Genomic DNA, 27,974 nt, shown 5'->3' with positions numbered 1-27,974 from the left:
ACTTCCACTGCTACGTTCCCTCACTGCAAAGTAATGTTTATTAGTATTAAAAGGATGCTAATATTAATTGGCTATTTAAGCTGGTGTAATGTTATTTACTATTGTGGCTATCAAGAACAACACAGTGACATACAACATTTCCGAATCATAAACACAATGTAGTTTTGCTTCCATCTATTTGACCACTGCTTGTTACAAAATTAAATATCTAGTCATGCGTTATAGAATTATATGACTTTTAACATCACGTACTAAGGTAAAAACTTATAGATACGATCCCAACCTTGCTTGACCATTCAATCAATTACGGCAGATTAGAAACGTTGCAATAATTTTAACCTGGCAACTACTTTAACTAAATTGCTTTGCTCTTTTTCAGTGTACCTCCTTATATTTAAACTTCCACTCGCTGCGCACAAATATATGATGTTTTTAAACCTTCAAATAAATAGCCAGAAACTATATTTTTTTTTTATTATTGTAATTACATTTTTATAGGCCATTGAAATACAACACAATTAAATTTAACAACAAATTGTAGAATAACACCAATAGGACATTTGGTGAAATCTAGTTGAGCTCGCTTTGTTCAAAACTTCTAGCTTACTGTAGTTGCAAGACGTACAAAAAGACGTTTGATGAGAGCAATGGTCTTACCTGTCGGTCGTGGTCGAGATCCCGAAGTCTTCTTTGGCACGAACGTTTCTTTATCAAATAAAAAACATCAAATTTTCAGTCAAAACCGAAGTTTTTAACGAAACAAACGGCTATCGTTATCACATTTGACTCCACGGAACCATGAACGGATAAATCGTTCTTCCTACAACACGATTAAACGACTCACCTCCAGCAGATAAGATTTTATCCTTTTTCCCTGCAAAAAGAAAGAAGAATACCGTGATAGAAAAAAAGTAAATTAACATCTGTGGTTGAAGGATTTTGTCCCATCGTGAACTACACAGGGCAATACTAAATAAAACACAGTCACTTGAAGGCATTCCTGAATGAATTGAGTTTTTTCTATCAAGTCTAGATGTGAAATTGTTAGGTGAGATATTGCAATATTGGAACTACAATTATGAACGATTGGAAACCTTACACTCTTTGCAACAAAGGACCCAAATATTAAGGAACCTACCTGAGCCTGATCCACTGCCACGTCCACGGCGTCCACCACCTAAAAAAGATTTGTTTATTATTATTAGAAGGATAACTTAACTCAATATGATTTGTCCAGATATTGTAACGATGTTTTATCTTTTGGCTATGAAAAAAAGACATTGACTTATAACATTTCCGAAGTACAAACAAAAGGTGTTTTGCTAACATCTATTTTGTCCACTGCTTGTTACAAAAGTATAATTCAGTGATGCGTTCAAAAATGATGTGACTATTGACACATGTATAATAACGTTTAATAATTCTAGGAACTATCTCACAATGGAAAATTCTTTTAATTATGACTATTTTGGAATTTCACTATGAACAATTGGAATTGCTGCAATCATTGGGGGACTGAACACCAAATGGTAAAAACCTATACCTGATTTCGATCCCTTGCTATTGCCACTTCCACTGCCACTTCCACTGCTACGTTCCCTCACTGCAAAGTAATGTTTATTAGTATTAAAAGGATGCTAATATTAATTGGCTATTTAAGCTGGTGTAATGTTATTTACTATTGTGGCTATCAAGAACAACACAGTGACATACAACATTTCCGAATCATAAACACAATGTAGTTTTGCTTCCATCTATTTGACCACTGCTTGTTACAAAATTAAATATCTAGTCATGCGTTATAGAATTATATGACTTTTAACATCACGTACTAAGGTAAAAACTTATAGATACGATCCCAACCTTGCTTGACCATTCAATCAATTACGGCAGATTAGAAACGTTGCAATAATTTTAACCTGGCAACTACTTTAACTAAATTGCTTTGCTCTTTTTCAGTGTACCTCCTTATATTTAAACTTCCACTCGCTGCGCACAAATATATGATGTTTTTAAACCTTCAAATAAATAGCCAGAAACTATTTTTTTTTTTATTATTGTAATTACATTTTTATAGGCCATTGAAATACAACACAATTTAACAACAAATTGTAGAATAACACCAATAGGACATTTGGTGAAATCTAGTTGAGCTCGCTTTGTTCAAAACTTCTAGCTTACTGTAGTTGCAAGACGTACAAAAAGACGTTTGATGAGAGCAATGGTCTTACCTGTCGGTCGTGGTCGAGATCCCGAAGTCTTCTTTGGCACGAACGTTTCTTTATCAAATAAAAAACATCAAATTTTCAGTCAAAACCGAAGTTTTTAACGAAACAAACGGCTATCGTTATCACATTTGACTCCACGGAACCATGAACGGATAAATCGTTCTTCCTACAACACGATTAAACGACTCACCTCCAGCAGATAAGATTTTATCCTTTTTCCCTGCAAAAAGAAAGAAGAATACCGTGATAGAAAAAAAGTAAATTAACATCTGTGGTTGAAGGATTTTGTCCCATCGTGAACTACACAGGGCAATACTAAATAAAACACAGTCACTTGAAGGCATTCCTGAATGAATTGAGTTTTTTCTATCAAGTCTAGATGTGAAATTGTTAGGTGAGATATTGCAATATTGGAACTACAATTATGAACGATTGGAAACCTTACACTCTTTGCAACAAAGAACCCAAATATTAAGGAACCTACCTGAGCCTGATCCACTGCCACGTCCACGGCGTCCACCACCTGAAAAGATTTGTTTATTATTATTAGAAGGATAACTCAACTCAATATGATTTGTCCAGATATTGTAACGATGTTTTATCTTTTGGCTATGAAAAAAAGACATTGACTTATAACATTTCCGAAGTACAAACAAAAGGTGTTTTGCTAACATCGATTTTGTCCACTGCTTGTTACAAAAGTATAATTCAGTGATGCGTTCCAAAATGATGCGACTATTGACACATGTATAATAATGTTTAATAATTCTAGGAACTATCTCACAATGGAAAATTATTTTAATTATTAATATTTTGGAATTTCACTATGAACAATTGGAATTGCTGCAATCATTTGGGGACGGAACACCAATTGGTAAAAACCTATACCTGATTTCGATCCCTTGCTATTGCCACTTCCACTACCACTTCCACGGCTGTGTTCCCTCACTGCAAAGTAATGTTTATCAGTATTAAAAGGATGCTAATATTAATTGGCTATTTAAGCTGGTGTAATGTTATTTACTATTGTGGCTATCAAGAACAACACAGTGACATACAACATTTCCGAATCATAAACACAATGATGTCTTGCTTCCATCTATTTGACCGCTTGTTAAAAAATAAAATATCTAGTCATGCGTTATAGAATTATATGACTTTTACATCACGTATTAGGGTAAAAACTTCTAGGTACGATCCCAACCTTGCTTGACCATTTCGAAAAAAAAGACATTGACTCATAACATTTACGAAGTACAAACAAAAGGTGTTTTGCTAACATCTATTTTAAACGTTGCAATAATTTGGCCCTGGCAACTACTTTAACTACTTAACTTGCTTTTTAATCGTTTTCACTGTATCTCTTTAATCGTTTTCACTGTATCTCTTTAATCGTTTTCACTGTATCTATTTACTTTTAAACTTTCACTCGCTGCGAATAAATGGTTGACATTTTAAAACCTCCCAAAAAATAGCAAGAAACGATTAGCTATACATCTTAGTCTTAATTTGTAAGAATTTTGAAAGTTTTATTCAATAATTTGGCGGTGTTATTTGGCACAATTCTTGAACTCAGCTCTAATTGTCAGGATTTTCACAATAAATTACGGGACATTTTCTACTTCTTCTTTTGTGGAGACTTTAGCATTTTGAGGCTGTTGTCGGTTTACTATGATTTCTGATTTGCTCAGATATTGTATAATGTAACACTGTTTTGTTATAGGCATTGACAAACAAAACATTGACACATATTTAAGAATAACACCAAAAATTGCATATTTTTCGGTAAAATCGATTTGATCTCGCATTGCTTAAAAACTTGTACCTTCCTTTAATTGCAAGACAAACATTGAAAGACGTTTGATGAGAGCAATTATATTACCTCTTCGTGGTTTAGATCCCGATGTCTTCTTTGGCACATACGTTGCTTTTAAAATACATAAATAAATGGTACAAAATAAGAGGTTTGAAACGAAACAAATGGCTATAGCGTTATCACATTAATTTGACTTCACAGAACCATACGAATATAAATGTGTTTACCACCAACAAAAACACCCCAAAACGACAGATAAGTTGGTTTATAACATCCACAACAACTTTAAATAAATCACACATTCAACTCAGGATAATCAAATGGGTGTCTTAGATGAACAACCTTCTAGTTTATCGACTTTACATGTATATTGTCAATGGAACCCCTTTACGCTTACTCCTATGACTTGTTATAAGTTGCATTCCTCTGACGTCACTTCAGTTTGCATAGAGTATATTTTGTATCAGTTAATCGTATCTGTCAATATTGGTTAATGTTCACAATGGTCCATTGTGTTTTTGTTTTCCCGGGCATGCCTACCACAAGCTTTTTGGCTCCGACTATATCCGCATTTCTCATTCTTAATACTGTTTTACGTTATTTTGATTTTTATTTTGATCAGTTGCATTTGAAAAAAAAAATGAAATTCTTGAAATGAATGATATGAAATGAAAACAAAATTATGAGAGGTTCTTCACCAGACCCATATAAAGTTTACATAATTGTGTCCCGTCCCGCCTGTTTTGTTACTTTTGACAGCTTAAAAAATGAATGTCACAAAGAATTAACTTCAAATAGAACTCATCTAGATAAAGCATATTTGGACAAGGGAACATGGGGATTGGTAGCAGATAGACACTTAAAGGAACTATAAAGGAGCAAAACACATTTAGTTTACCTCCCGTCTGGACTTTCCTCGTATTTGAAGGTCTGTTTCTCCCTACAAGAAACGAAAGAGTTAAAGAAATGATGATAATTAAACAGAAAACAATATGTGGAAAAACGACTGGCCACAGCCACAGTAAAACCCAAAACCCAAGCTCAACACAACCACAACCACAACCACAACCACAACCACACCCACAACAACAACAACCAAAACCACACCCACAACCACAACCACAACCACAACCACAACCACAACCACAACCACAACCACAACCACAACCAAAACCACCACCACAACCACAACCACAACCTCAACCACACCAAAACCACAGCCACAACCACAGCCACAACCACAACCACAACCAAAACCAAATTCAGAACCACAACCACAACCACAACCACAACCAAAACCAAATTCAGAACCACAACCACAACCACAACCACAATCACAACCACAACCACAATAGCAACCACAATCACAACCACAACCACATTCAGAACCACATTCACAACCACAACCACATCCACACCACCAATCACAACCACAACCACAACCAAAACCCTATCCACAACCACAATCACAACCACAACCACAACAGCAACCACAACCAAAACCACAACCACAACAACAACCACAACCACAACCACAACCACAACCACAACCACAACCAAAACCACAACCACAACCACAACAACAACCACAACCGGAACCACATCCACAACCACAAAAAACAACCACAACCACAACCACAACGATCACAACCACAACCACCACCACAACCACAACCACAACCACCACCACAACCACAACCACAACCACAACCACAACCACCATTAAACAACCACAACCACAACCACAAAAAAACAACCACAACTCAGCCGCACCCACAAACACATCCAAACACAATCGGAACTACAACCACAACCACAACAACGATCACAACCACAATAGTAACTGAGTTCATTCTGTGTGATTTTACGGATTTCATTTTCTCTCTGAAGGGAATGGATTGCTTAGATTCAACAATGAATCATACGTTCCGTTTACATCGGTTTACCCCAGACGTGAAGCTTAAACAACAAACACAACAAAGTTGAACATCACACGAACTGTAGAATATACTTACTATTGTAGCTCCTCCATCTGGTTTGACCTAATGAAAACAAGTTTTAATGAAAACAATTAAGCCAAGGGCAACCTTCATTAATCTGATATGAACTATTTGATCTCAAAAGTATATACACTTATTTAATGGGAGTTGTGTTTAAAGGCAGTGGACACTATTGGTAATTACTCAAAAAAATTATCAGCATAAAACCTCACTTGGTAAAGAGTAATGGGGAGAGGTTGATCGTATAAATCCTTGTGAGAAATGGCTCCCTCTGAAGTGACGTAGTATTCGAGAAAGAAGTAAATTTCCACGAATTTGGTTTCGAGACCTCAAGTTTAGAACTTGAGGTCTCAAAATCAACCATCTAAACTCACACAACTTTGTGTGACAAGGTTGTTTTTTTCTTTCATTTTTATCTCACAACTTCAACGACCATTGAGCTCAAACTTTCACAGGTTTGTTATTTATACATATGTTGAGATACACCAAGTGAGAAGACTGGTCTGTGACAATAACCAATAGTGTCCACTGTCTTTAACACAGCTTTCAGAATCGTTAAGTTGGGGACATTATCTTGAAATAGGCAATACATCCCCAACCCGAACCTGTCCACTCCGTGCTCGGGACATGTTTGCCCCCTGCTTTTATTGCCACTTTGGGTAGAGAATGAAAAATGACACTTACTGATCTTGGTGTATTTAATCTGACAACCTCGCTGACGACGCTTATCCACGTTTTTAACGGTGAAAGCCTTGCAGTTCAATTCCTTGCCATCCTCCCTTCCAGGAGGTGAGTATTCGATAAGGGTAGTGAAGTCTTGGTCCAAGATGTAGCTAATTATGAAAGCTGACTCGGTAATTTCAATTGAGAACTTGAGACGACCTGAAGTATCAGGTGTGGTCTGCGAATCCACCTCTTCGCCTTTGCCATTTTTAAGTGAAAAGGTTTCACTATTGACATCTGATAAATAAACAACAAAACTACAATAAAACAAACTTGTTTTGTTATGCGACACTATTTCTATTCTTAAACGCATTTTCGAGCGGTTTAGTACACCGAACTTGAAACTCTGGTGTTTCTGTTCAGCAGAGTGTGGGTTGGACTCTGGAGTCCAAGTCCTGACACTTGAGTCCTTGAACAAAACACGTTACCAGTGCTTCGTTCTTCAGATGGGACGTAAAACCGTTGGACCAGTGTGTCGTTTACCGCACTATAAATAACCCAGTGTTCCTGGTGCTGCGTAATTGGGTCTCAGAATTCATAACTTCATTTACTTCTGTACAAAATGTGTATAAAGTCATTGGGTTCCTTGTTGGCAAATACGTGCGCTATATAAGAGTTCGATATAATTATACTATACTTCTATTTGGGTTACATTATTGGTAACTACTCAAAATAATTGTTAGCATAAGAACTTTGGTAACAAGCATTGGAGCGCTGTTGATATTATAAAATAATGTGAGAAATGTGAAATTCGATGACAAACTTAGCCTTGCTCAGAGCAGTCGAATTGTTTACTCCGAAAAGACCGCCGCAATAAAAACCTGCCCGTATACACTGTGCGTAATGTGTGTAACCATATCGCACGACACGACGCTCCCTGTACACTAGCCGCATGCGGAGGCCGTAGTCCGAAGTGGTATAGGTGCGGATGACTTGTTCACAGTAGTTGTAAACACACTACGCAGTGTATTAAGGTAAGGTTTTTCGGCGTCTTTTCGGAGTGAATAATGCGACTGCCTTGAGCAAGACTATGACAAATTGAGCTCAACTTTTAGTTATTTTATGCATAATGTTGACATGCACCAAGTGAAAATACCGGTCTTTGACAATAACCAAATGTGTCCAGTGCCTTGAAATGACGTTGCAACTTAATAACCTTACCCAGTTTAAAATCGCCGACTTCACAACCGATTTGGAACTCCTTTGATACTTTATCGTCGAATGGAGATATTTCGAATACACTGATTACTTTCTTATCCAAAGTCCTCTTGATCTCTTGTGAAGAATCTCCTGAAGTTGTAAAAGTCTCCCCTTCATCTCCATCTTATTAAGATATCAAATGAAATCGAATTTAACAAATCGAATTTAATAAACAAAAACAAATATAATCAAACCCCCCCCCCAAAAAAAAAAAAAAAACTGAATATTCCTTTATAATGGCGTTTTAAATTTTTGAAGTAAACACGAAGTCTTGAATACATGCAAAATTCAAGCTTCATCTTGCATATGTTTCGTGTCAATATATACCATTTGAAATTGCACCTTTAAGATGACCGCACATGATGTTCGTGAAGTCACGGTGACATTAATTAATACGTACGTGGGCTTTAACATTTTAATATAGGTTTTCTCGGTCAATTTCGGAAAATGAGCAGCCAATTTAACCACCAGCCTATTCTATTTCGCATGAAATCGAATGCTACTGAAAAGGGTCATTCGATTTCATTTTATGATTAGTCAAATGTAATGTTGCGTCATTCGATTTTACAAAATAATCATTCAATTTAACAATTCATCAAAGCAGCTTTCAAATTCGCAGACGCTTCTTGGGGCATATGTGTCACGAACAAGAATGACGGTATGCTAAATTGAACAGAGTGCTAATGGAATTTTACTCGACTCAAAACGAAAGTGAATGGCCGAATTCTGAATTTGAAACGCAGTAAAAACCGGAGAGGCAAAATAGCTTTAATTCGAAAGCATGAAAATGAAATTGGCTGCTCATTTGTTGAATTTGACCGAGGAAACCTATATTTCGAACAGAAGTGAATGTCAATAATCTCTAAGCTCATCGGGAAGAATAAGTCAAACGAAAAGAAAAACCGTAACAATAACAATGGGTGTTCGGCTAATGCCCCTACACCTCAATAAAAAAGATTAAAATTTCCCATCGAAATGCAATAAATTTTGAACAAAGAAAAAGCGAGGTCGACATTTATTGTACAAATACAAGTTAATGTTGAATGACCAATATCGACGTCCAAAATGCAGACATTAACTGGATACGAACCTATGTCAGTGTTTACAATAAGGTATGGCTACATGTGCACTTCACCTTGGCAATTTAATTACCAAACAAAGTTAGAATCTATGTCTAATGTTTTTGTCATAAAAAAAATCGAAGTCGATAAATAAAACAACTACTTTCCATGTTTTGTTTGCTGAAAAACGTGTACCGCAATAATAGTGTCAACGAGGTACAATACAAAGTTGGTAATAAATACAGAGAGCTAACCTTGGTTTCCTCTAGGAACAGACGGATCATCTGACGAAGGTTGAACATCAGTTTCTACAAAAGGAGATAATTAATAAATTCAGTCAAAATAGATGGTTTAAAGGTCAAAAAAGTCTTTCAAGAAAACAGTTGACTTAATGAGTTAAAACACATTAATGTGATTCATCATTGTCTTACCTCCTACTGATATCTCTGGATCCTCTTCAGAAGATTCCCCTGCAACAGGACAACATGATTTGATGAAACAAAATAACTTTACTAAAGTAATTGCCTGATGCGAAAAAAAAACATTACGAACCTTTAGCAGAGAGTGATAAAACAGAAAAGAAGGTTAAACGGTGTTTTTTCTGATTGTTTTTTTTTTTTGAGAAACACTTTTTCCAACTTGTCTAGTATTTGTCAAGACACATTTTCACTGTAATTATTCAAAAACAAATACAGTCATTCTCACCTTTCTTCGGCTTGTTGTTGTTGTTAGGACGGTCTGTTTAGAGAGAGAGATTTAACAAACTTGAGATAATGACGAAGGCCTTTTAGCAAAATATAGAACAAGTTTCACACTTAAAGTTTTACCTCATTATGTTATACCACAGTAATTCTTTACAAGACGTAAATGAAAAGCTCGGTTTGTTTTGTTGATGCAAAGTGGTAAGGCAGATCATATTTATCCCTGTTTCCATTTCACCAAAACAATTATCTTACCTTTTCTTGGCCTTGGAGTGTCGGGTTTATCTGACGGCGGTTGAACATCAGTTTCTACAAAAGGAGATAAAAAATTCAGTCAAAATAGAAGGCGAAATGGTGACAAATGTATATTGTGATAACAGTTGATGTCATGAGTTAAAACACATCAATGTGATTCATCATTGTCTTACCTCCTACTGATATCTCTGGATCCTCTTCAGAAGATTCCCCTGCAACAAGACAATATGATTTGATGAAACAAAATAACTTTACTAAAGTAATTGCCTGATGCGAAATTTGAAAAGCAAGGACGCTTAAAAGGCATAAATTTAATTATTCTCGTTGCACTGTTTGTCAGAAATATCAAATTCTGACACAAATAAAACAATTGTTTCAACAGTTAAATTACACTATGGTGTGTTTATATTCTTTAGGGTGAAACGCCCTTGCCCATCATGTACTCTATTTTAGTTTATCTTCTGTCTACTATAATTATTCATAAACAAGGCCATTCATTCTCACCTCTCCTCGGGTTCTTATTCTTGCCCTTGGAACCACCTGTTCGAAGAAAGAAAAAGGTACACGTTTGTCGAAACCGTCTTATCAATCTCAACATTTTTACCTCGACGCATACACCTCAAACAAGACGTACATGAAACCAGAGACTATTTTATAAGTAATAGTGCATTTGTAACAGTTTTAGTGTGTTTGTTACCTTTTCGCTTGCATTTACACATGTCACATCCGTCCTCATCAGTGGCCCAACCAAAAGGACAATACCTTCTACAACGCACTGGAGAACAGCCTAAAGAAAAAAAAAATAATATTCAGGTTTCAACCAAGAACAAAATATATCGCATGATGTAGGATCTTGAGACATTGTGTGGTACAATTCTGTAGAGGTTTACAACTGTGTTGACTAAACAAGGTATTCATTAGTTACACAAATAAAAAAATCAAAGGAGTGAAAAACAGTGTGCATGGAAACAAATGTCTTAACAAATCGATCACATTATAGGAAGGTTCAAAATGTTCCGCTGTTTATGGTGGCCAAGTATAAGCAATTTATACAAACATTTGTTCATCTTGAATGTTATGTTTTCTTTTTTTGGCTCAGCTATCATTCAATCTCCAGTGCCTATCATTCCTCTCATATGACTCCTACACACAACCCAGCAACGGATTAATTTACCCTTTTTACACACGTGACCACACCCATTAGAGCAACACAGTTGACCATCGTCACACTTCTTATCGGCTCCACACTCCTCCGAACAGATTCCGAAAACACCTTCAGGGACTTCGGGACACACGACTGAAAAGTGAAACAAACAAGAAATCAAAAACACAGAAAGCAAAATAGACAGCTTCTTACAACGCTTGAAGCTTTTAAGGGTGAACGATACACAGACCGAAAGATGCAAAACACTGCAAAACTAGCGTCGCACTTATGGAGGAGGTTCAATAAAACAATGATCTCACCCTGATTTCCACTTGGAGTATCGGTTTCATCTGACGGCGGCTGAACATCAGTTTCTACAAAAGGAGATCATCAATTCAGTCAAAATAGAAGATGAAAAGATGACAAACGTCTACATTATTGTGATTAAACAGAATGATATCAATATAACCCACAAGGGAAACTGACTGGGTAAATTTTGAAATGATTTTTGGGGTTGAACAAAAAATTGACTAGAGTGGGATTCGAACCAACGACCTCCGGATTAACGTGCCGGAATGATAATACACAAAGTATTGTTGAACAGTGTTAAGTTGATAACTGTGGACGCGTTCAACTAAAAAGCAAATCTTTTAAAAGGGTTGATTTAAAAATTCTGGTTGCTCTGTTGCCGATAATATGCAGTCTGTAAAAAAATCGAACAAAATAAATCAATGGTGTTGTTAATCTCTGGTTTTCTGATTTTTTTTTTTTTTTGAGAAACACTTTTACCAACTTGTCTAGTATTTGTCAAGACACATTTTTCACTGTAATTATTTAAAAACAAATACAGTACTTCTCACCTTTCTTCGGCTTGTTGTTGTTGTTAGGACGGTCTGTTTAGAGAGAGAGATTTAACAAACTTGAGAAAATGACGAAGGCCTTTTAGCAAAATATAGAACAAGTTTCACACTTAAAAGTTTTACCTCATTATGTTATACCACAGTAATTATTTACAAAACGTAAATGAAAAGCTCGGTTTGTTTTGTTGATGCAAAGTGGTAAGGCAGATCATATTTATCCCTGTTTCCATTTCACTAAAACAATTATCTTACCTTTTCTTGGCCTTGGAGTGTCGGGTTTATCTGACGGCGGTTGAACATCAGTTTCTACAAAAGGAGATACAAAATTCAGTCAAAATAGAAGGCGAAATGGTGACAAATGTATATTGTGATAACAGTTGATGTCATGAGTTAAAACACATCAATGTGATTCATCATTGTCTTACCTCCTACTGATATCTCTGGATCCTCTTCAGAAGATTCCCCTGCAACAAGACAACATGATTTGATGAAACAAAATAACTTTACTAAAGTAATTGCCTGATGCAAAATAAACATTACAAAACTTTTCGAAATTGTTCATGTACATTTATTTGAAAAGCAAGACGCTTAAAAGGCATGAATTTAATTATTCTTGTTGCACTGTTTGTCAGAAATATCAAATTCTGACACAAATAAAACAATTGTTTAAACAGTTAAATTACACTATGGTTTGTTTATAATATTTAGGGTGAAACGCCCTTGCCCATCATGTACTCTATTTTAGTTTATCTTATTTCACTGTCCACTATAATTATTCATAAACAAGGCCAGTCATTCTCACCTCTCCTCCGGTTCTCTTTCTTGCCCTTGGAACCACCTGTTCGAAGAAAGAAAAAGGTACACGTTTGTCGAAACCGTCTTATCAATCTCAACATTTTTATCTCGACGCATTTACCTCAAACAGTAAACCATACGTACACGAAACCAGAGGCTGTTTTTATAAGTAATAGTGCATTTGTTAACAGTTTTAGTGTGTCTGTTACCTTTTCGCTTGCATTTACACATGTCACATCCGTCCTCATCAGTGGCCCAACCAAAAGGACAATACCTTCTACAACGCACTGGAGAACAGCCTAAAGAAGAAAATAAATAATAATCAGGTTTCAACCAAGAACAAAATATATCGCATGATGTAGGATCTTGAGACATTGTGTGGTACAATTCTGTAGAGGTTTACAACTGTGTTGACTAAACAAGGTATTCATTAGTTACACAAATAAAAAAATCAAAGGAGTGAAAAACAGCGTGCATGGAAACAAATGTCTTAACAAATCGATCACATTATAGGAAGGTTCGAAATGTTCCGCTGTTCATGGTGGCCAAGTAGAAGCAATTTATACAAACATTTGTTCATCTTGAATGTTATGTTTTCTTTTTTTGGCTAAGCTATCATTCAATCTCCAGTGCCTATCATTCCTCTCATATGACTCCTACACACAACCCAGCAACGGATTAATGTACCCTTTTTACACACGTGACCACACCCATTAGAGCAACACAGTTGACCATCGTCACACTTCTTATCGGCTCCACACTCCTCCGAACAGATTCCGAAAACACCTTCAGGGACTTCGGGACACACGGCTGAAGAGTGAAACAAACAAGAAATCAAAAACACAGAAAGCAAAAAAGACAGCTTCTTACAACGCTTGAAGCTTTTAAGGGTGAACGATACACAGACCGATAGATGCAAAACACTGCAAAACTAGCGTCGAACTTATGGAGGAGGTTCAATAAAACAATGATCTCACCCTGATTTCCACTTGGAGTATCGGTTTCATCTGACGGCGGCTGAACATCAGTTTCTACAAAAGGAGATCATTAATTCAGTCAAAATAGAAGATGAAAACATGACAAACGTCTACATTATTGTGATTAAACAGAATGATATCAATATAAACCACAAGGGAAACTGACTGGGTAAATTTTGAAATGATTTTTGGGGTTGAACAAAGAATTGACTGGAGTGGGATTCGAACCAACGACCTCCGGATTAACGTGCCGGAATGATAATACACAAAGTATTGTTGAACAGTGTTAAGTTGATAACTGTGGACGCGTTCAACTAAAAAGCAAATCTTTTAAAAGGGTTGATTTAAAAATTCTGGTTGCTCTGTTGCCGATAATATGCAGTCTGTAAAAAAATCGAACAAAATAAATCAATGGTTTTGTTAATCTCTGGTTTTCTGATTTTTTTTTTTTTTGAGAAACACTTTTACCAACTTGTCTAGTATTTGTCAAGACACATTTTTCACTGTAATTATTTAAAAACAAATACAGTACTTCTCACCTTTCTTCGGCTTGTTGTTGTTGTTAGGACGGTCTGTTTAGAGAGAGAGATTTAACAAACTTGAGAAAATGACGAAGGCCTTTTAGCAAAATATAGAACAAGTTTCACACTTAAAAGTTTTACCTCATTATGTTATACCACAGTAATTATTTACAAAACGTAAATGAAAAGCTCGGTTTGTTTTGTTGATGCAAAGTGGTAAGGCAGATCATATTTATCCCTGTTTCCATTTCACTAAAACAATTATCTTACCTTTTCTTGGCCTTGGAGTGTCGGGTTTATCTGACGGCGGTTGAACATCAGTTTCTACAAAAGGAGATAAAAAATTCAGTCAAAATAGAAGGCGAAATGGTGACAAATGTATATTGTGATAACAGTTGATGTCATGAGTTAAAACACATCAATGTGATTCATCATTGTCTTACCTCCTACTGATATCTCTGGATCCTCTTCAGAAGATTCCCCTGCAACAAGACAACATGATTTGATGAAACAAAATAACTTTACTAAAGTAATTGCCTGATGCGAAATTTGAAAAGCAAGGACGCTTAAAAGGCATAAATTTAATTATTCTCGTTGCACTGTTTGTCAGAAATATCAAATTCTGACACAAATAAAACAATTGTTTCAACAGTTAAATTACACTATGGTGTGTTTATATTCTTTAGGGTGAAACGCCCTTGCCTATCATGTACTCTATTTTAGTTTATCTTCTGTCTACTATAATTATTCATAAACAAGGCCATTCATTCTCACCTCTCCTCGGGTTCTTATTCTTGCCCTTGGAACCACCTGTTCGAAGAAAGAAAAAGGTACACGTTTGTCGAAACCGTCTTATCAATCTCAACATTTTTACCTCGAACCATACACGTAAAACAAGACGTACATGAAACCAGAGACTATTTTATAAGTAATAGTGCATTTGTAACAGTTTTAGTGTGTTTGTTACCTTTTCGCTTGCATTTACACATGTCACATCCGTCCTCATCAGTGGCCCAACCAAAAGGACAATTTCTTCTACAACGCACTGGAGAACAGCCTAAAGAAAAAAATAAATAATATTCAGGTTTCAACCAAGAACAAAATATATCGCATGATGTAGGATCTTGAGACATTGTGTGGTACAATTCTGTAGAGGTTTACAACTGTGTTGACTAAACAAGGTATTCATTAGTTACACAAATAAAAAAAATCAAAGAAGTGAAAAACAGTGTGCATGGAAACAAATGTCTTAACTAATCGATCACATTATAGGAAGGTTCGAAATGTTCCGCTGTTTATGGTGGCCAAGTATAAGCAATTTATACAAACATTTGTTCATCTTGAATGTTATGTTTTCTTTTTTTGGCTCAGCTATCATTCAATCTCCAGTGCCTATCATTCCTCTCATGTGACTCCTACACACAACCCAGCAACGGATTAATTTACCCTTTTTACACACGTGACCACACCCATTAGAGCAACACAGTTGACCATCGTCACACTTCTTATCGGCTCCACACTCCTCCGAACAGATTCCGAAAACACCTTCAGGGACTTCGGGACACACGGCTGAAGAGTGAAACAAACAAGAAATCAAAAACACAGAAAGCAAAATAGACAGCTTCTTACAACGCTTGAAGCTTTTAAGGGTGAACGATACACAGACCGATAGATGCAAAACACTGCAAAACTAGCGTCGCACTTATGGAGGAGGTTCAATAAAACAATGATCTCACCCTGATTTCCACTTGGAGTATCGGTTTCATCTGACGGCGGCTGAACATCAGTTTCTACAAAAGGAGATCATCAATTCAGTCAAAATAGAAGATGAAAAGATGACAAACGTCTACATTATTGTGATTAAACAGAATGATATCAATATAAACCACAAGGGATACTGACTGGGTAAATTTTGAAATGATTTTTGGGGTTGAACAAAGAATTGACTAGAGTGGGATTCGAACCAACGACCTCCGGATTAACGTGCCGGAATGATAATACACAAAGTATTGTTGAACAGTGTTAAGTTGATAACTGTGGACGCGTTCAACTAAAAGCAAATCTTTTAAAAGGGTTGATTTAAAAATTCTGGTTGCTCTGTTGCCGATAATATGCAGTATGTAAAAAAAATCAAACAAAATAAATCAATGGTTTTGTTAATCTCTGGTTTTCTGATTTTTTTTTTTTTTGAGAAACACTTTTACCAACTTGTCTAGTATTTGTCAAGACACATTTTTCACTGTAATTATTTAAAAACAAATACAGTCATTCTCACCTTTCTTCGGCTTGTTGTTGTTGTTAGGACGGTCTGTTTAGAGAGAGAGATTTAACAAACTTGAGAAAATGACGAAGGCCTTTTAGCAAAATATAGAACAAGTTTCACACTTAAAAGTTTTACCTCATTATGTTATACCACAGTAATTATTTACAAAACGTAAATGAAAAGCTTGGTTTGTTTTGTTGATGCAAAGTGGTAAGGCAGATCATATTTATCCCTGTTTCCATTTCACCAAAACAATTATCTTACCTTTTCTTGGCCTTGGAGTGTCGGGTTTATCTGACGGCGGTTGAACATCAGTTTCTACAAAAGGAGATAAAAAATTCAGTCAAAATAGAAGGCGAAAAGGTGACAAATGTATATTGTGATAACAGTTGATGTCATGAGTTAAAACACATCAATGTGATTCATCATTGTCTTACCTCCTACTGATATCTCTGGATCCTCTTCAGAAGATTCCCCTGCAACAAGACAATATGATTTGATGAAACAAAATAACTTTACTAAAGTAATTGCCTGATGCAAAATAAACATTACAAAACTTTTCGAAATTGTTCATGTACATTTATTTGAAAAGCAAGACGCTTAAAAGGCATGAATTTAATTATTCTTGTTGCACTGTTTGTCAGAAATATCAAATTCTGACACAAATAAAACAATTATTTAAACAGTTAAATTACACTATGGTTTGTTTATAATATTTAGGGTGAAACGCCCTTGCCCATCATGTACTCTATTTTAGTTTATCTTATTTCACTGTCCACTATAATTATTCATAAACAAGGCCAGTCATTCTCACCTCTCCTCCGGTTCTCTTTCTTGCCCTTGGAACCACCTGTTCGAAGAAAGAAAAAGGTACACGTTTGTCGAAACCGTCTTATCAATCTCAACATTTTTATCTCGACGAATTTACCTCAAACAGTAAACCATACGTACACGAAACCAGAGGCTGTTTTTATAAGTAATAGTGCATTTGTTAACAGTTTTAGTGTGTCTGTTACCTTTTCGCTTGCATTTACACATGTCACATCCGTCCTCATCAGTGGCCCAACCAAAAGGACAATACCTTCTACAACGCACTGGAGAACAGCCTAAAGAAGAAAATAAATAATAATCAGGTTTCAACCAAGAACAAAATATATCGCATGATGTAGGATCTTGAGACATTGTGTGGTACAATTCTGTAGAGGTTTACAACTGTGTTGACTAAACAAGGTATTCATTAGTTACACAAATAAAAAAATCAAAGGAGTGAAAAACAGCGTGCATGGAAACAAATGTCTTAACAAATCGATCACATTATAGGAAGGTTCGAAATGTTCCGCTGTTCATGGTGGCCAAGTAGAAGCAATTTATACAAACATTTGTTCATCTTGAATGTTATGTTTTCTTTTTTTGGCTCAGCTATCATTCAATCTCCAGTGCCTATCATTCCTCTCATATGACTCCTACACACAACCCAGCAACGGATTAATTTACCCTTTTTACACACGTGACCACACCCATTAGAGCAACACAGTTGACCATCGTCACACTTCTTATCGGCTCCACACTCCTCCGAACAGATTCCGAAAACACCTTCAGGGACTTCGGGACACACGGCTGAAGAGTGAAACAAACAAGAAATCAAAAACACAGAAAGCAAAAAAGACAGCTTCTTACAACGCTTGAAGCTTTTAAGGGTGAACGATACACAGACCGATAGATGCAAAACACTGCAAAACTAGCGTCGCACTTATGGAGGAGGTTCAATAAAACAATGATCTCACCCTGATTTCCACTTGGAGTATCGGTTTCATCTGACGGCGGCTGAACATCAGTTTCTACAAAAGGAGATCATTAATTCAGTCAAGATAGAAGATGAAAAGATGACAAACGTCTCCATTATTGTGATTAAACAAAGTGACAACAACGTACGTTTCAACAATGCAGGTTGATATTACTGTGGACGCCATAACTGAAAAGCAAGGACTTCAGGAATAATTCGCATTTTCTTGTTGCTCTTTTGTTAAAAAAATGAAATTCTGTAAGAAACAAAAACAAATTGTCTCAACACTTTTGAAAATCTATGGTTTTCCTATTCTTTTGTTTTAGAACACTTTTACAAACTTGTCTTTGTCTTGACACACCTTTCACCTTAATTATTCAAAACCAAAGGCAGTCATTCTCACCTGTCTTCGGCTTGTCGTTGTTGTTAGGACGGTCTGTTTGGAGAGAGAAATAAACAACTTAGCAAAAAAAAAAAAAAATTACACAATAAAGTTTTAGATGTTATACCTTAGTAATTGTTTACAAGACGTAAATGAAAAGCTCGGTTTGTTTTGTTGATGCAAAGTGGTAAGGCAGATCATATTTATCCCTGTTTCCATTTCACTAAAACAATTATCTTACCTTTTCTTGGCCTTGGAGTGTCGGGTTTATCTGACGGCGGTTGAACATCAGTTTCTACAAAAGGAGATAACAAATTCAGTCAACATAGAAGGCGAAAAGGAGACAAATGTATATTGTGATAACAGTTGATGTCATGAGTTAAAACACATCAATGTGATTCATCATTGTCTTACCTCCTACTGATATCTCTGGATCCTCTTCAGAAGATTTCCCTGCAACAGGACAATATAATTTGATGAAACAAAATATCTTTACTAAAGCAATTGCCTGATGCGAAATAAACATTACAAAACTTTTCGAAATTGTTCATGTACATTTTGAAAAGCAAGGACGCTTAAAAGGCATGAATTTAACTATTCTTGTTGCACTGTTTGTCAGAAATATCAAATTCTGACACAAATAAAACAATTGTTTAAACAGTTAAATTACACTAAGGTGTGTTTATATTCTTTAGGGTGAAACGCCCTTGGCCATCGTGTACTATATTTTAGTTTATCTTCTGCCCACTATAATTATTCATAAACAACTAATATAACAACATAAATAACACTTGTACTGTACGATACTTATTGGCAAGAGGTACATTAAATCAGACGTTGTTTATGTATAATTATTTGTGTTGTAAACAGCTTGTGTTCATTACCTTTTCGGTTGCATTTACATTTCTCGCATCCGTTCTTATCAGTGGCCCGACCGAAAGGACAAAATTTTTTACAACGCACTGGAGCACAGCCTAAAGAAGAAAATAAATAATATTCAGGTTTCAGCCAAGAACATTCATGTAGGATCTTGAGACAATAATGTAAAGACCAAGAAACAAGGTTTTCATTAAATATACAGATTTTTTTCTTTCTTTTTCTTCAAAAAGAAGCATTTTATTATAAAACAAATGGCTTTAAGAATCGCAACAAAACGTGAGTACCAGACTTTGGAATGTGCTATAAATGTTCTATACATTCACGCAAGAAAGAAACCAAAAGGGAAGAAAATATCATTGAGAATTGTTTTCTTCTGCTCGGGCCCACACTCCTCAACACAAATACCACCAGCATCTTTAGGGACTACGGGACACACTGCCGAAGAGAGAAACAAACAACAAATCAAAAACACAGAAAGCAGTAGGCAGCTTCTACAAAGACCAAACTTAAGTGCTGCACGAAGCTCTAAATGGTGGAAAGATTTACAAAAGTACCGACTACTGATAGCTACTTATAGGTACAACTTTGTGTAAATCTCTTTGAGTAGGACTACTGGCTGTGAAGAAAATGGCCGTTGGTATAACGTATCCTTATTGAACAATAAGTATGATCCTTGTACTTCTACTGCTTAAATCATAATAATAATAATAATAATAATAATGGAAATTTATATAGCGCCTATCCATGTAAACATGCTCCTGGGCGCTGAACAATTAAAAGAAAACATATTAAAATCCATACAATTAAAACACCCAATAGAAAATACAGTAAACATGTAATAAATGCAGAGTGGCCTGGTTCTTGATAATTTACCTGACGAAATTATCAAGAACGAGGCCACGGCGGGTTTAAACCACTATATGAAAACCGATTCAACACACTTTGATTCCCATTCATAAATACCTAAGACAGTTTCGCGTCGCGTGGGGGTGGTTAAACCTTTGATAATGACCAGTAAAAAGTGTTGAAACATGGACGTGACACGCGAGCTTGCACCTGTGACAGTTTCCTCATTCCTATTGGTCGAGAGCAACGGCCGGGACATTTGTGCCACATCACGCGATCAATCTCCTTATAAGGAGTTGTTTACCCGAGGGCCTTCCCATTTCATAGCTGGAGGGTGCTGTGTTGAAAGAAATTATTGAACAATGGGAGACTTTGAGGCGCTAGGTGGCAGCAGACTTACCAGGAAATTGCCATTGTTTACGTAGCTCTGAGCGTTCGCACATGACCGAGAACAATGGATTTTACATGGTAAGTCTGCTGCCACCAAGCGTCCCAAAAGTATCCCATTATAATATTTGCATTTATTTTACTTTTTGACACAAAGTGTTGATGTTTTTTGATTGAAAAGGTTTTTGTGAATGACTACGTTTTGTTTGCCACCGCCATTTGTTTTATACAAAACACTGCAAAACTGGCTTTGCACTTTATGGAGGTTCAATAAAACACTGTTAACAAATACAATGATCTCACCCTGACTTCCACTTGGGTTATTGGATTCATCTAACGGCGGCTGAACATCAGTTTCTACAAAAAGGAGATCATTAAATCAGTCAACATAAAAAGTGAACAGGTATCAAAAAGCTATAATTGTGATAACAATTCACTTCATGAATATCGAACATTTTAATATTATTCGTCGTTGTCTTACCTGCGGCGGGTAAATCTGGAACCACTATGGAAGTTTCTCCTGCAACAAGAAAGAGGAGTTGATGAAACAAAATATATTTTTAATAGTGAAACGTTTGTCTGATGCATATTAATATTAACTGCTCTAAAATTGCTCTAAAATTGCAAAGGTCGTGGGTTCGGATCCCATCCCAAAGAAATGTATTTGTTTCACGAGCTCGAGAAAGTACAACAGTACTAAGACACGTGGGTGTATATGGGTAAAACTAAAATTGATATTATTCTCCCCAAAATAACGAGTGTTTCTTACTTTCAAAAAAACATACCGAAAAACAAAAATCTCAAATTGGTAGAAGTCTGTACCACGTTTTGTTTGCAACCGCCACTTGTGTTGTACAAAACACTGCAAAAGTGGCTTCGCACTTAAATGGAGGAAGTTCAAAAAACACTGTTAACAAATACAATGATCTCACCCTGACTTCCACTTCGGGTATCAGTTTCATCTAACGGCGGCTGAACATCAGTTTTTACAAAAGGAGATCATTAAATCAGTCAACATAAAAAGTAAACAGGTATCAAAAAGCTATAATTGTGATAACAACTTCACTTCATGAAAATCAAACAATATTAATATGATTCGTCATTGCCTTACCTGCATCGGGTAACACTGGATCCACTGCAGGAGCTTCCCCTGCAACAAGAAAGAGTAGTGGATGAAACAAAATACACTATTAATACTGAAACATCTGTCTGATGCATATCAATAACTGCTCTAGAGTTGCTCTAAAATTCCAAAAGTCGTTGGTTCGGAGTACAGGATTTCGTGAGTAATGCCGTAAAATTATAACTGAATGAATTGGTGACATTTTACCTTATCAATTCAATGTATAATTAAAGTGAAACTTTATTCTCCAAAATAAAACTTCCGAACAGGAAGTCAACGTCAAATGATGGCACACTCTATGTAGTGTTTTACTACACTTAAAAAAAATTTGATGGATTAGAGTTTGTTTAAACACATTGTTTGATCGGGATTTATAATTTGTCAAATAAAAACGTCATCTTCCGGTTTTAAATGGATGTCAAGGTCAAAGAGGGTTAAGTTCAGTGTGGGACTGTCATCCTGCTCATTTCTGCCTAGCACACAACTGTTAAAGGCAGTGGACACTATTGGTAATTGTCAAAGACTAGTCTTCACAGTTGGTGTATCTCAACATATGCATCAAATAACAAACCTGTGGAAATTTGAGCTCAATCGGTCATCGAACTTGCGAGATAATAATGAAAGAAAAAAACACCCTTGTCACCTGAAGTTGTGTGCGTTTAGATGGTTGATTTCGAGACCTCAAGTTCTGAACTTGAGGTCTCGAAATCAAATTCGTGGAAAATTACTTCTTTCTCGAAAACTATGGCACTTCAGAGGGAGCCGTTTCTCACACCAATAGTGTCCTCTGCCTTTAATGAATATTTTCTGCTTAAGCAGCTCTATCGAGGTTGGGTTGATGTGTGGATTCAACGTGTGGTTCGTTAGTTTTGAGTTTGTACAAGTTTTTAACTTGTAATTACTGTCATTCCAAACCTGATGACGTCATCTTCACATCATCAACTTCGTGTCGTCTTGATTTTGAGGTTCAATTGTCTGAGAAGTGTCAAGTTCACGTGTAATCTTGAGTGATGCCCCTCAAAACATACCAAGGCAACTTTTGACCTTCCAGTACGACCGGAAGTAAAGGTCGTATGATTATGTCGTTAACATTTTAAGTGGGGGGAGACAAAGTATGTAATTATTTAACACAATTTCATAATGGTTAATGAAGGATGAGTATGATTCATACAAATTTACACCTACCTGTTTCCTCCGTCAATTGAGTACCTATCGATGATAAAATAAGAAAGAGTGTTTTAGTCACATTTTATTGGCATTTCGTAACTTGTTAGAAGTACTTAGTTGTTGAAGTTTTTGTTTTAGATGGCTTTTATTTTGGTGACAAAACAAATGCTGATGAGCGGCTGCTCTATTGAGTGATTCTAAAGTAACATTTCAACATTAAGTGATGTTTGTTAACCTAATACGAGTATTGACTAGACTATTGACTATCAATGATATGACCTCTGACGTCACTCGATAACCATAACATGATTCGCGCGCATACCGCCAGGCAAAACATGTGTTTTGGCAGCCAGCTAGAAAGTGTATGCAATCTTACCATGACTACGCGTCTTTTTGCCTGGCGAAACATGACGTATAAACAGTGTTTTGTCAAAAAAGGGCGGTTTGAATGTAAACATGGGTCACATCGTCTAAACGGAAAGCTAAGTTGGCAGAGTGATGACACAAGAATCCGGAGGTCAATAGTTAAAAATTCGCTCTTTTGAATTGTTCTTTTGTTCAACCCCAAGTAAAGTGGAATATTATGAGTAAAATGAACTTGTCTTACCTGTCTCTAGAATGAGTTCTGCAAAGTAAAAAAATATACAAAGCATCCATTAAAAGTATTTAATAACACATTGTCAACGTCAACAATTTCAACATTGAAGTTGATTGAGATGGATCACAAATCATGCTATAATTAAATTCAAAATTAAAGAAATTGACGAAAACGCAGCAATAATGTATGCTTAAACATACTTAACTAGACTTGAGTATTATATTGTGAAATCTTACCAAAAACGCTTTTTTTGTTGAGGTGTTGGCTTGTTTTGATTTAATTCTGTTTTCTTCTCTTTTTTGTATAGTTACTTAAAAAAAAATTAAAAAAATCGTCGTTTCTTTTTCTCCATTGTATTATTGAGGTACCTTTCTTTTATGCAAACTGCAAAGATAGTAGGGTTTTTTCACTTATTTACCCCGAAGTTATATAAATCTGGATTGTATAAAGGTAGTAAGTAGATCACGTATAGTTTCACTCATTTACATTCGAGTAAGGGAGCACGTACCAATTTAACCGCCCGAGAGCTAGGCCGAATCTGGCCGAATTTGGCCGAATCTGGCGGTTCGCCCCTATCAAGGCTTTCACACAAGAAATGACGGGTGTCTACTAACTTGACCGTAAAATAGTTGCCTGTTTCACTCATTTACGTTTAATAATATAATAATAATATTTATTCGGGCAATCACATTTACAAGCACATGTACATACATTAAACATATTTAAGAAAACAAAGTAAAACAACAGTGGGGTGCCCAGGAGAGCATAAAAGTAAAAAAAAAATAACTATCGCCAAAAGACGTATGTCTCCTAAATCCCCAAAAATACATTAAGGCAAGAGAGGGCATATAAAAAAGCACAGTTTAAGTAGCATTACTTGATCGTTCAAAAGCACTTCCAACTTTTTTACCCCCGATCACTGGGCCTTAAAACATTCCTTAAACCATCTCAGCTCCATGTGGAATATACTGTTAGAAACAAAATTGCAAATATTCTTACTTGGAATAATATCAACGGGCCATCTCCATTCGACACAGTGATCAAACCCTCCGGCGAATCCGATGTATCGATAGTTGATGGGAATGCCTACAGAGTCCGTGAAGTCCATCAGTATCTTGGGGTCTCCCAGGCGGGTGATTTGGATGTGAGGTCCTGAAGCCTCGATACAGTAAGACACGAATTCATCACAGTTTAGGGTGTCCTTTGCCTCGACAACTTCGATCTCTTCTCCGTGCATATGGCGGCGGAGCACGATCATGCTATTTTCGTCATAGCCAAATACTATTAAAAAGAAAAAGAAAAAAAACTTATTTATACCGAGTGTATGGTTATGTGCAGTCATAACGGATTTTGGTACTTTCAAAGATACAAACAATATACATACATTTACATACACGGTTTGCAGATAACTTTAGTAGAAAGCTTCCCTTAAAATGCTCAGGTGCCGTAGCTTTTCGGAGTAAGTAAAGCAAGTCGTGTTAATGTTACGGTAAAAACATGAGGTTACCTTCTGGAATCCTGTTGGGGGGGTAATCGGCAGGATGGTGCATTTAGTTTGTCTGACCCTTCAAAAAGACATTACCTTAATTAAAAATGTATTTTAATTGTTTTTTTACCCATACACCGATGTGTGTTAGCACTGTATACTCGGTACTTTCCCGAGTCCTGTGAAAAAATATCACAGGCCTCGGGAAAGTACTGAGTGTACAGTGCTAACACACATCGGTGTATGGGTAAAAAACAATTCATATTCTTTATCCCCGATGCGAATTTAACTTCTCTTAATAAAAATGTATTGACTTGCAATGAAGTAACTAGTGTCGCTTATTCCCCCGAGGGAATATGTCCCTCTTTTGGTCACTCACAGGCCCGAGTCATGCCAGTCAATATGTGTTGTACAACACACCTCGGCCTAAAATTAATGTGAAATAAGAACAGAAATTTGGAAAAGAAAATATTTTCTTTAAACGCCGTTCACGGTTCTCATCAAGAGAGGGCGCTGTAACCAGGCACTATTTAAAAAGACCAGTGCCCCGAGGTCACTTTTCCCGGAAAACACGCGCTCGCGATCACTAGACTATATATTCGTTCACCCCACGTGGCCTTGTTTCAGCCAACCAGTAGAAAAAACAAGCAAGAGGTGTGTTACAACATTACTTGGCATACGATTTAAATGTATAAGGCGCTATTCAATCAAGATGATAGCGCACTTGAAAGCACATGGAAAATGGATTGTTCCAAAACATTGGCCCAGCTATAACTGAAAGCTTTTTGACCGAGCACTTGATTTGTTCGGGGTTAGTGGCTCTTTGCAGGAAATGATATAGCAGTCATTCCATGTATCGGACGGTCAAGCAGGAGAATACCGATCTCTTTGCCCTTGTGGTACCGTGTATAATTGACAGATGTAAAGACAAACAAGGCTGGCAAATTATAAATAAAGCCCATCTCCACATAAAATAATGTGACAAATCAGCAGTTGCCAACACTCTAGTGAGTAATGTCATAATTTGGGATCAGGCTTGAATCGTATCTCTTGGGTTTTTGGATGAAATGTTTTACTTTGTGTTCCTTTGGTTTGGTGCATCATTGAGAACGAACGCCTACAGGCCGGGCTATCAAATTACACAAAATTGCAATATAACATGCTGGGCAATGGCAAGGCGAGCACTAGATGAAAGCTGTCACATACGGAATAATAGATTTTATCAAAACAATTTGAAACAAACATTTTTACTTGCCATGGCACAGTTTTGGTGCACTTAAACTTGCTCATTTCTCCCATATTTTGTTTTTGCAATTTGTTGCTATTATACGTGCTTAACACATTATTCACCAACACCCATATCATCAGTTTACAAAACAACAGTGCAAATAGAGGCTTCAGTGGAGGATCTGCCACTAAATATTCATGTAATGTTTGGCCAATCACAGTTTGTGTTGGGCAGCCAATCAGGTGCATGGTTTTATCGGCTTGTGTGGCAGTGTTTTTTGCCTACATAGCTAGTCAACCAATCAGTGGAGGCAACATTGGAGCGGTTGAGAATGTGTCACTCAGTCACAGTTTTTATAACAAGCTGGTTATCTGGCGAGAAACCGTATTATAAAAAACTGTGGAAAACAACAACTACAATGTGTCTATTGTTCTTTCATTCGAGTCCGAGTATAAAGTGATCTTGCCTCCTTAAACGAACTTTATACAAAACACAGTCAATACTCACGTAATTTTCGTGTAAGGTTTCGTCTAGTATCACTAGTCATCCTCAGAACTAGGCACCACCGATGGGTTGGTGGCGCTGTTTCCTGCAACCGCCACTGCTACGGATACTAGTCGAAACGTAAACGAAAATTACGTGGGTATCGGCTATATTTTGTTGAAAATTCATTTAATAAGTTGATATTTTAGCAGCCTTCTATCGTTATCTTACCTATTTCATAGAGAGACTGCCCAGCGTTTGGTTCTCTCATTGGAGATAAGGCAATAGCAGCCACTCCTTCTGTGCGTGCCTGGAAGCATATCCTCTCGCCGAGAGGCATTGGATTCAATCTCCAGTCGTAGCAGAATCCTGTGCAAGTGTTAAACTCTTGCTCGAAAAACGTTGCTATCGGTTTTAATAGAATACAGTGAAACTCTAGTTAGTATACACATATTGACTGGCAATGGGGTAACTAGTGTACGTCTATTCCCCCGAGGGACTTTGAGTGACCAGAAGAGGAACCGAGAGGCCTCTCTTCTGGTCACTCATAGGCCCGAGGGGGAATAGACATACACTAGTTATACCGAATTGTGTGTTTTATAACACAGCTCGGTCTTAATTGTCAAATAAGAACAGAAATCGGAAAAGAAAGGAAGTTTTGTATAGTCGCTGAACGTCACAGGTAAAGGACTTGGTAACGTGCAACGGAGTGCTGTTAATAGTGTAACACATTGTAAAAAACGGCTCCCTCTGAAGAAGCGTAATTTTACTTACAAACGGGTAATTTCTCAATCAACATTTTTTAATTTTGAAAACAGACTTAAGGCCTGAAGCCTTTTATTGGGCATTTTGAAAGCATACGCGACAAGAATGTTTTTCTTAACTATTATGTTGCAATTTCGATAGCCAAATAGAGTGAAAAAAATCACAGATCTGTCATTCTATGCATAGTGGGATACACCAATTTGAGAATACTATTCTTTGCCAATGTTACCAAAGGTGTCCAGTACCTTTTGTTTCGTTCGAGTGAAAACAAACTTCGGAGGTTATTTTTTTATTTTTTTTTAT

The 27,974-nt window shown here is 36.5% G+C and overlaps 1 protein-coding gene across 1 annotated transcript in view; it reads right to left on the bottom strand.

Annotated features, from left to right (window-relative positions):
* The window catches only part of LOC117291287, a gene marked incomplete in the record, with an annotated part of 53,434 nt that overhangs the window by 11,110 nt on the left and 14,350 nt on the right, over positions 1-27,974 (bottom strand). Inside the window, 55 exon segments of the mRNA XM_033772921.1 lie at positions 1-23; positions 658-705; positions 845-874; positions 1,139-1,177; positions 1,544-1,603; positions 2,232-2,279; positions 2,419-2,448; positions 2,713-2,751; positions 3,117-3,176; positions 4,111-4,155; positions 4,943-4,984; positions 6,060-6,086; positions 6,729-7,004; positions 7,929-8,090; positions 9,283-9,336; positions 9,460-9,498; positions 9,734-9,766; positions 9,985-10,038; positions 10,158-10,196; positions 10,489-10,524; positions 10,682-10,771; positions 11,159-11,281; positions 11,449-11,502; positions 11,989-12,021; positions 12,241-12,294; positions 12,414-12,452; positions 12,791-12,826; positions 12,993-13,082; positions 13,471-13,593; positions 13,761-13,814; positions 14,300-14,332; positions 14,552-14,605; positions 14,725-14,763; positions 15,056-15,091; positions 15,249-15,338; positions 15,728-15,850; positions 16,018-16,071; positions 16,557-16,589; positions 16,809-16,862; positions 16,982-17,020; positions 17,359-17,394; positions 17,561-17,650; positions 18,039-18,161; positions 18,329-18,382; positions 18,731-18,763; positions 18,951-19,004; positions 19,124-19,162; positions 19,594-19,683; positions 21,125-21,178; positions 21,303-21,341; positions 21,933-21,971; positions 23,130-23,153; positions 23,719-23,736; positions 24,709-24,990; positions 27,138-27,311. Of these exon segments, the coding sequence (XP_033628812.1) occupies positions 1-23; positions 658-705; positions 845-874; positions 1,139-1,177; positions 1,544-1,603; positions 2,232-2,279; positions 2,419-2,448; positions 2,713-2,751; positions 3,117-3,176; positions 4,111-4,155; positions 4,943-4,984; positions 6,060-6,086; positions 6,729-7,004; positions 7,929-8,090; positions 9,283-9,336; positions 9,460-9,498; positions 9,734-9,766; positions 9,985-10,038; positions 10,158-10,196; positions 10,489-10,524; positions 10,682-10,771; positions 11,159-11,281; positions 11,449-11,502; positions 11,989-12,021; positions 12,241-12,294; positions 12,414-12,452; positions 12,791-12,826; positions 12,993-13,082; positions 13,471-13,593; positions 13,761-13,814; positions 14,300-14,332; positions 14,552-14,605; positions 14,725-14,763; positions 15,056-15,091; positions 15,249-15,338; positions 15,728-15,850; positions 16,018-16,071; positions 16,557-16,589; positions 16,809-16,862; positions 16,982-17,020; positions 17,359-17,394; positions 17,561-17,650; positions 18,039-18,161; positions 18,329-18,382; positions 18,731-18,763; positions 18,951-19,004; positions 19,124-19,162; positions 19,594-19,683; positions 21,125-21,178; positions 21,303-21,341; positions 21,933-21,971; positions 23,130-23,153; positions 23,719-23,736; positions 24,709-24,990; positions 27,138-27,311 (3,584 nt within the window).

This window comes from Asterias rubens, chromosome 6 (genome assembly GCF_902459465.1).
Source record: "Asterias rubens chromosome 6, eAstRub1.3, whole genome shotgun sequence".
NCBI lineage: Eukaryota > Metazoa > Echinodermata > Asteroidea > Forcipulatida > Asteriidae > Asterias > Asterias rubens.
Note: the sequence above shows the minus strand (reverse complement) of the source record. Positions and strands in the feature narration are given on the sequence as shown.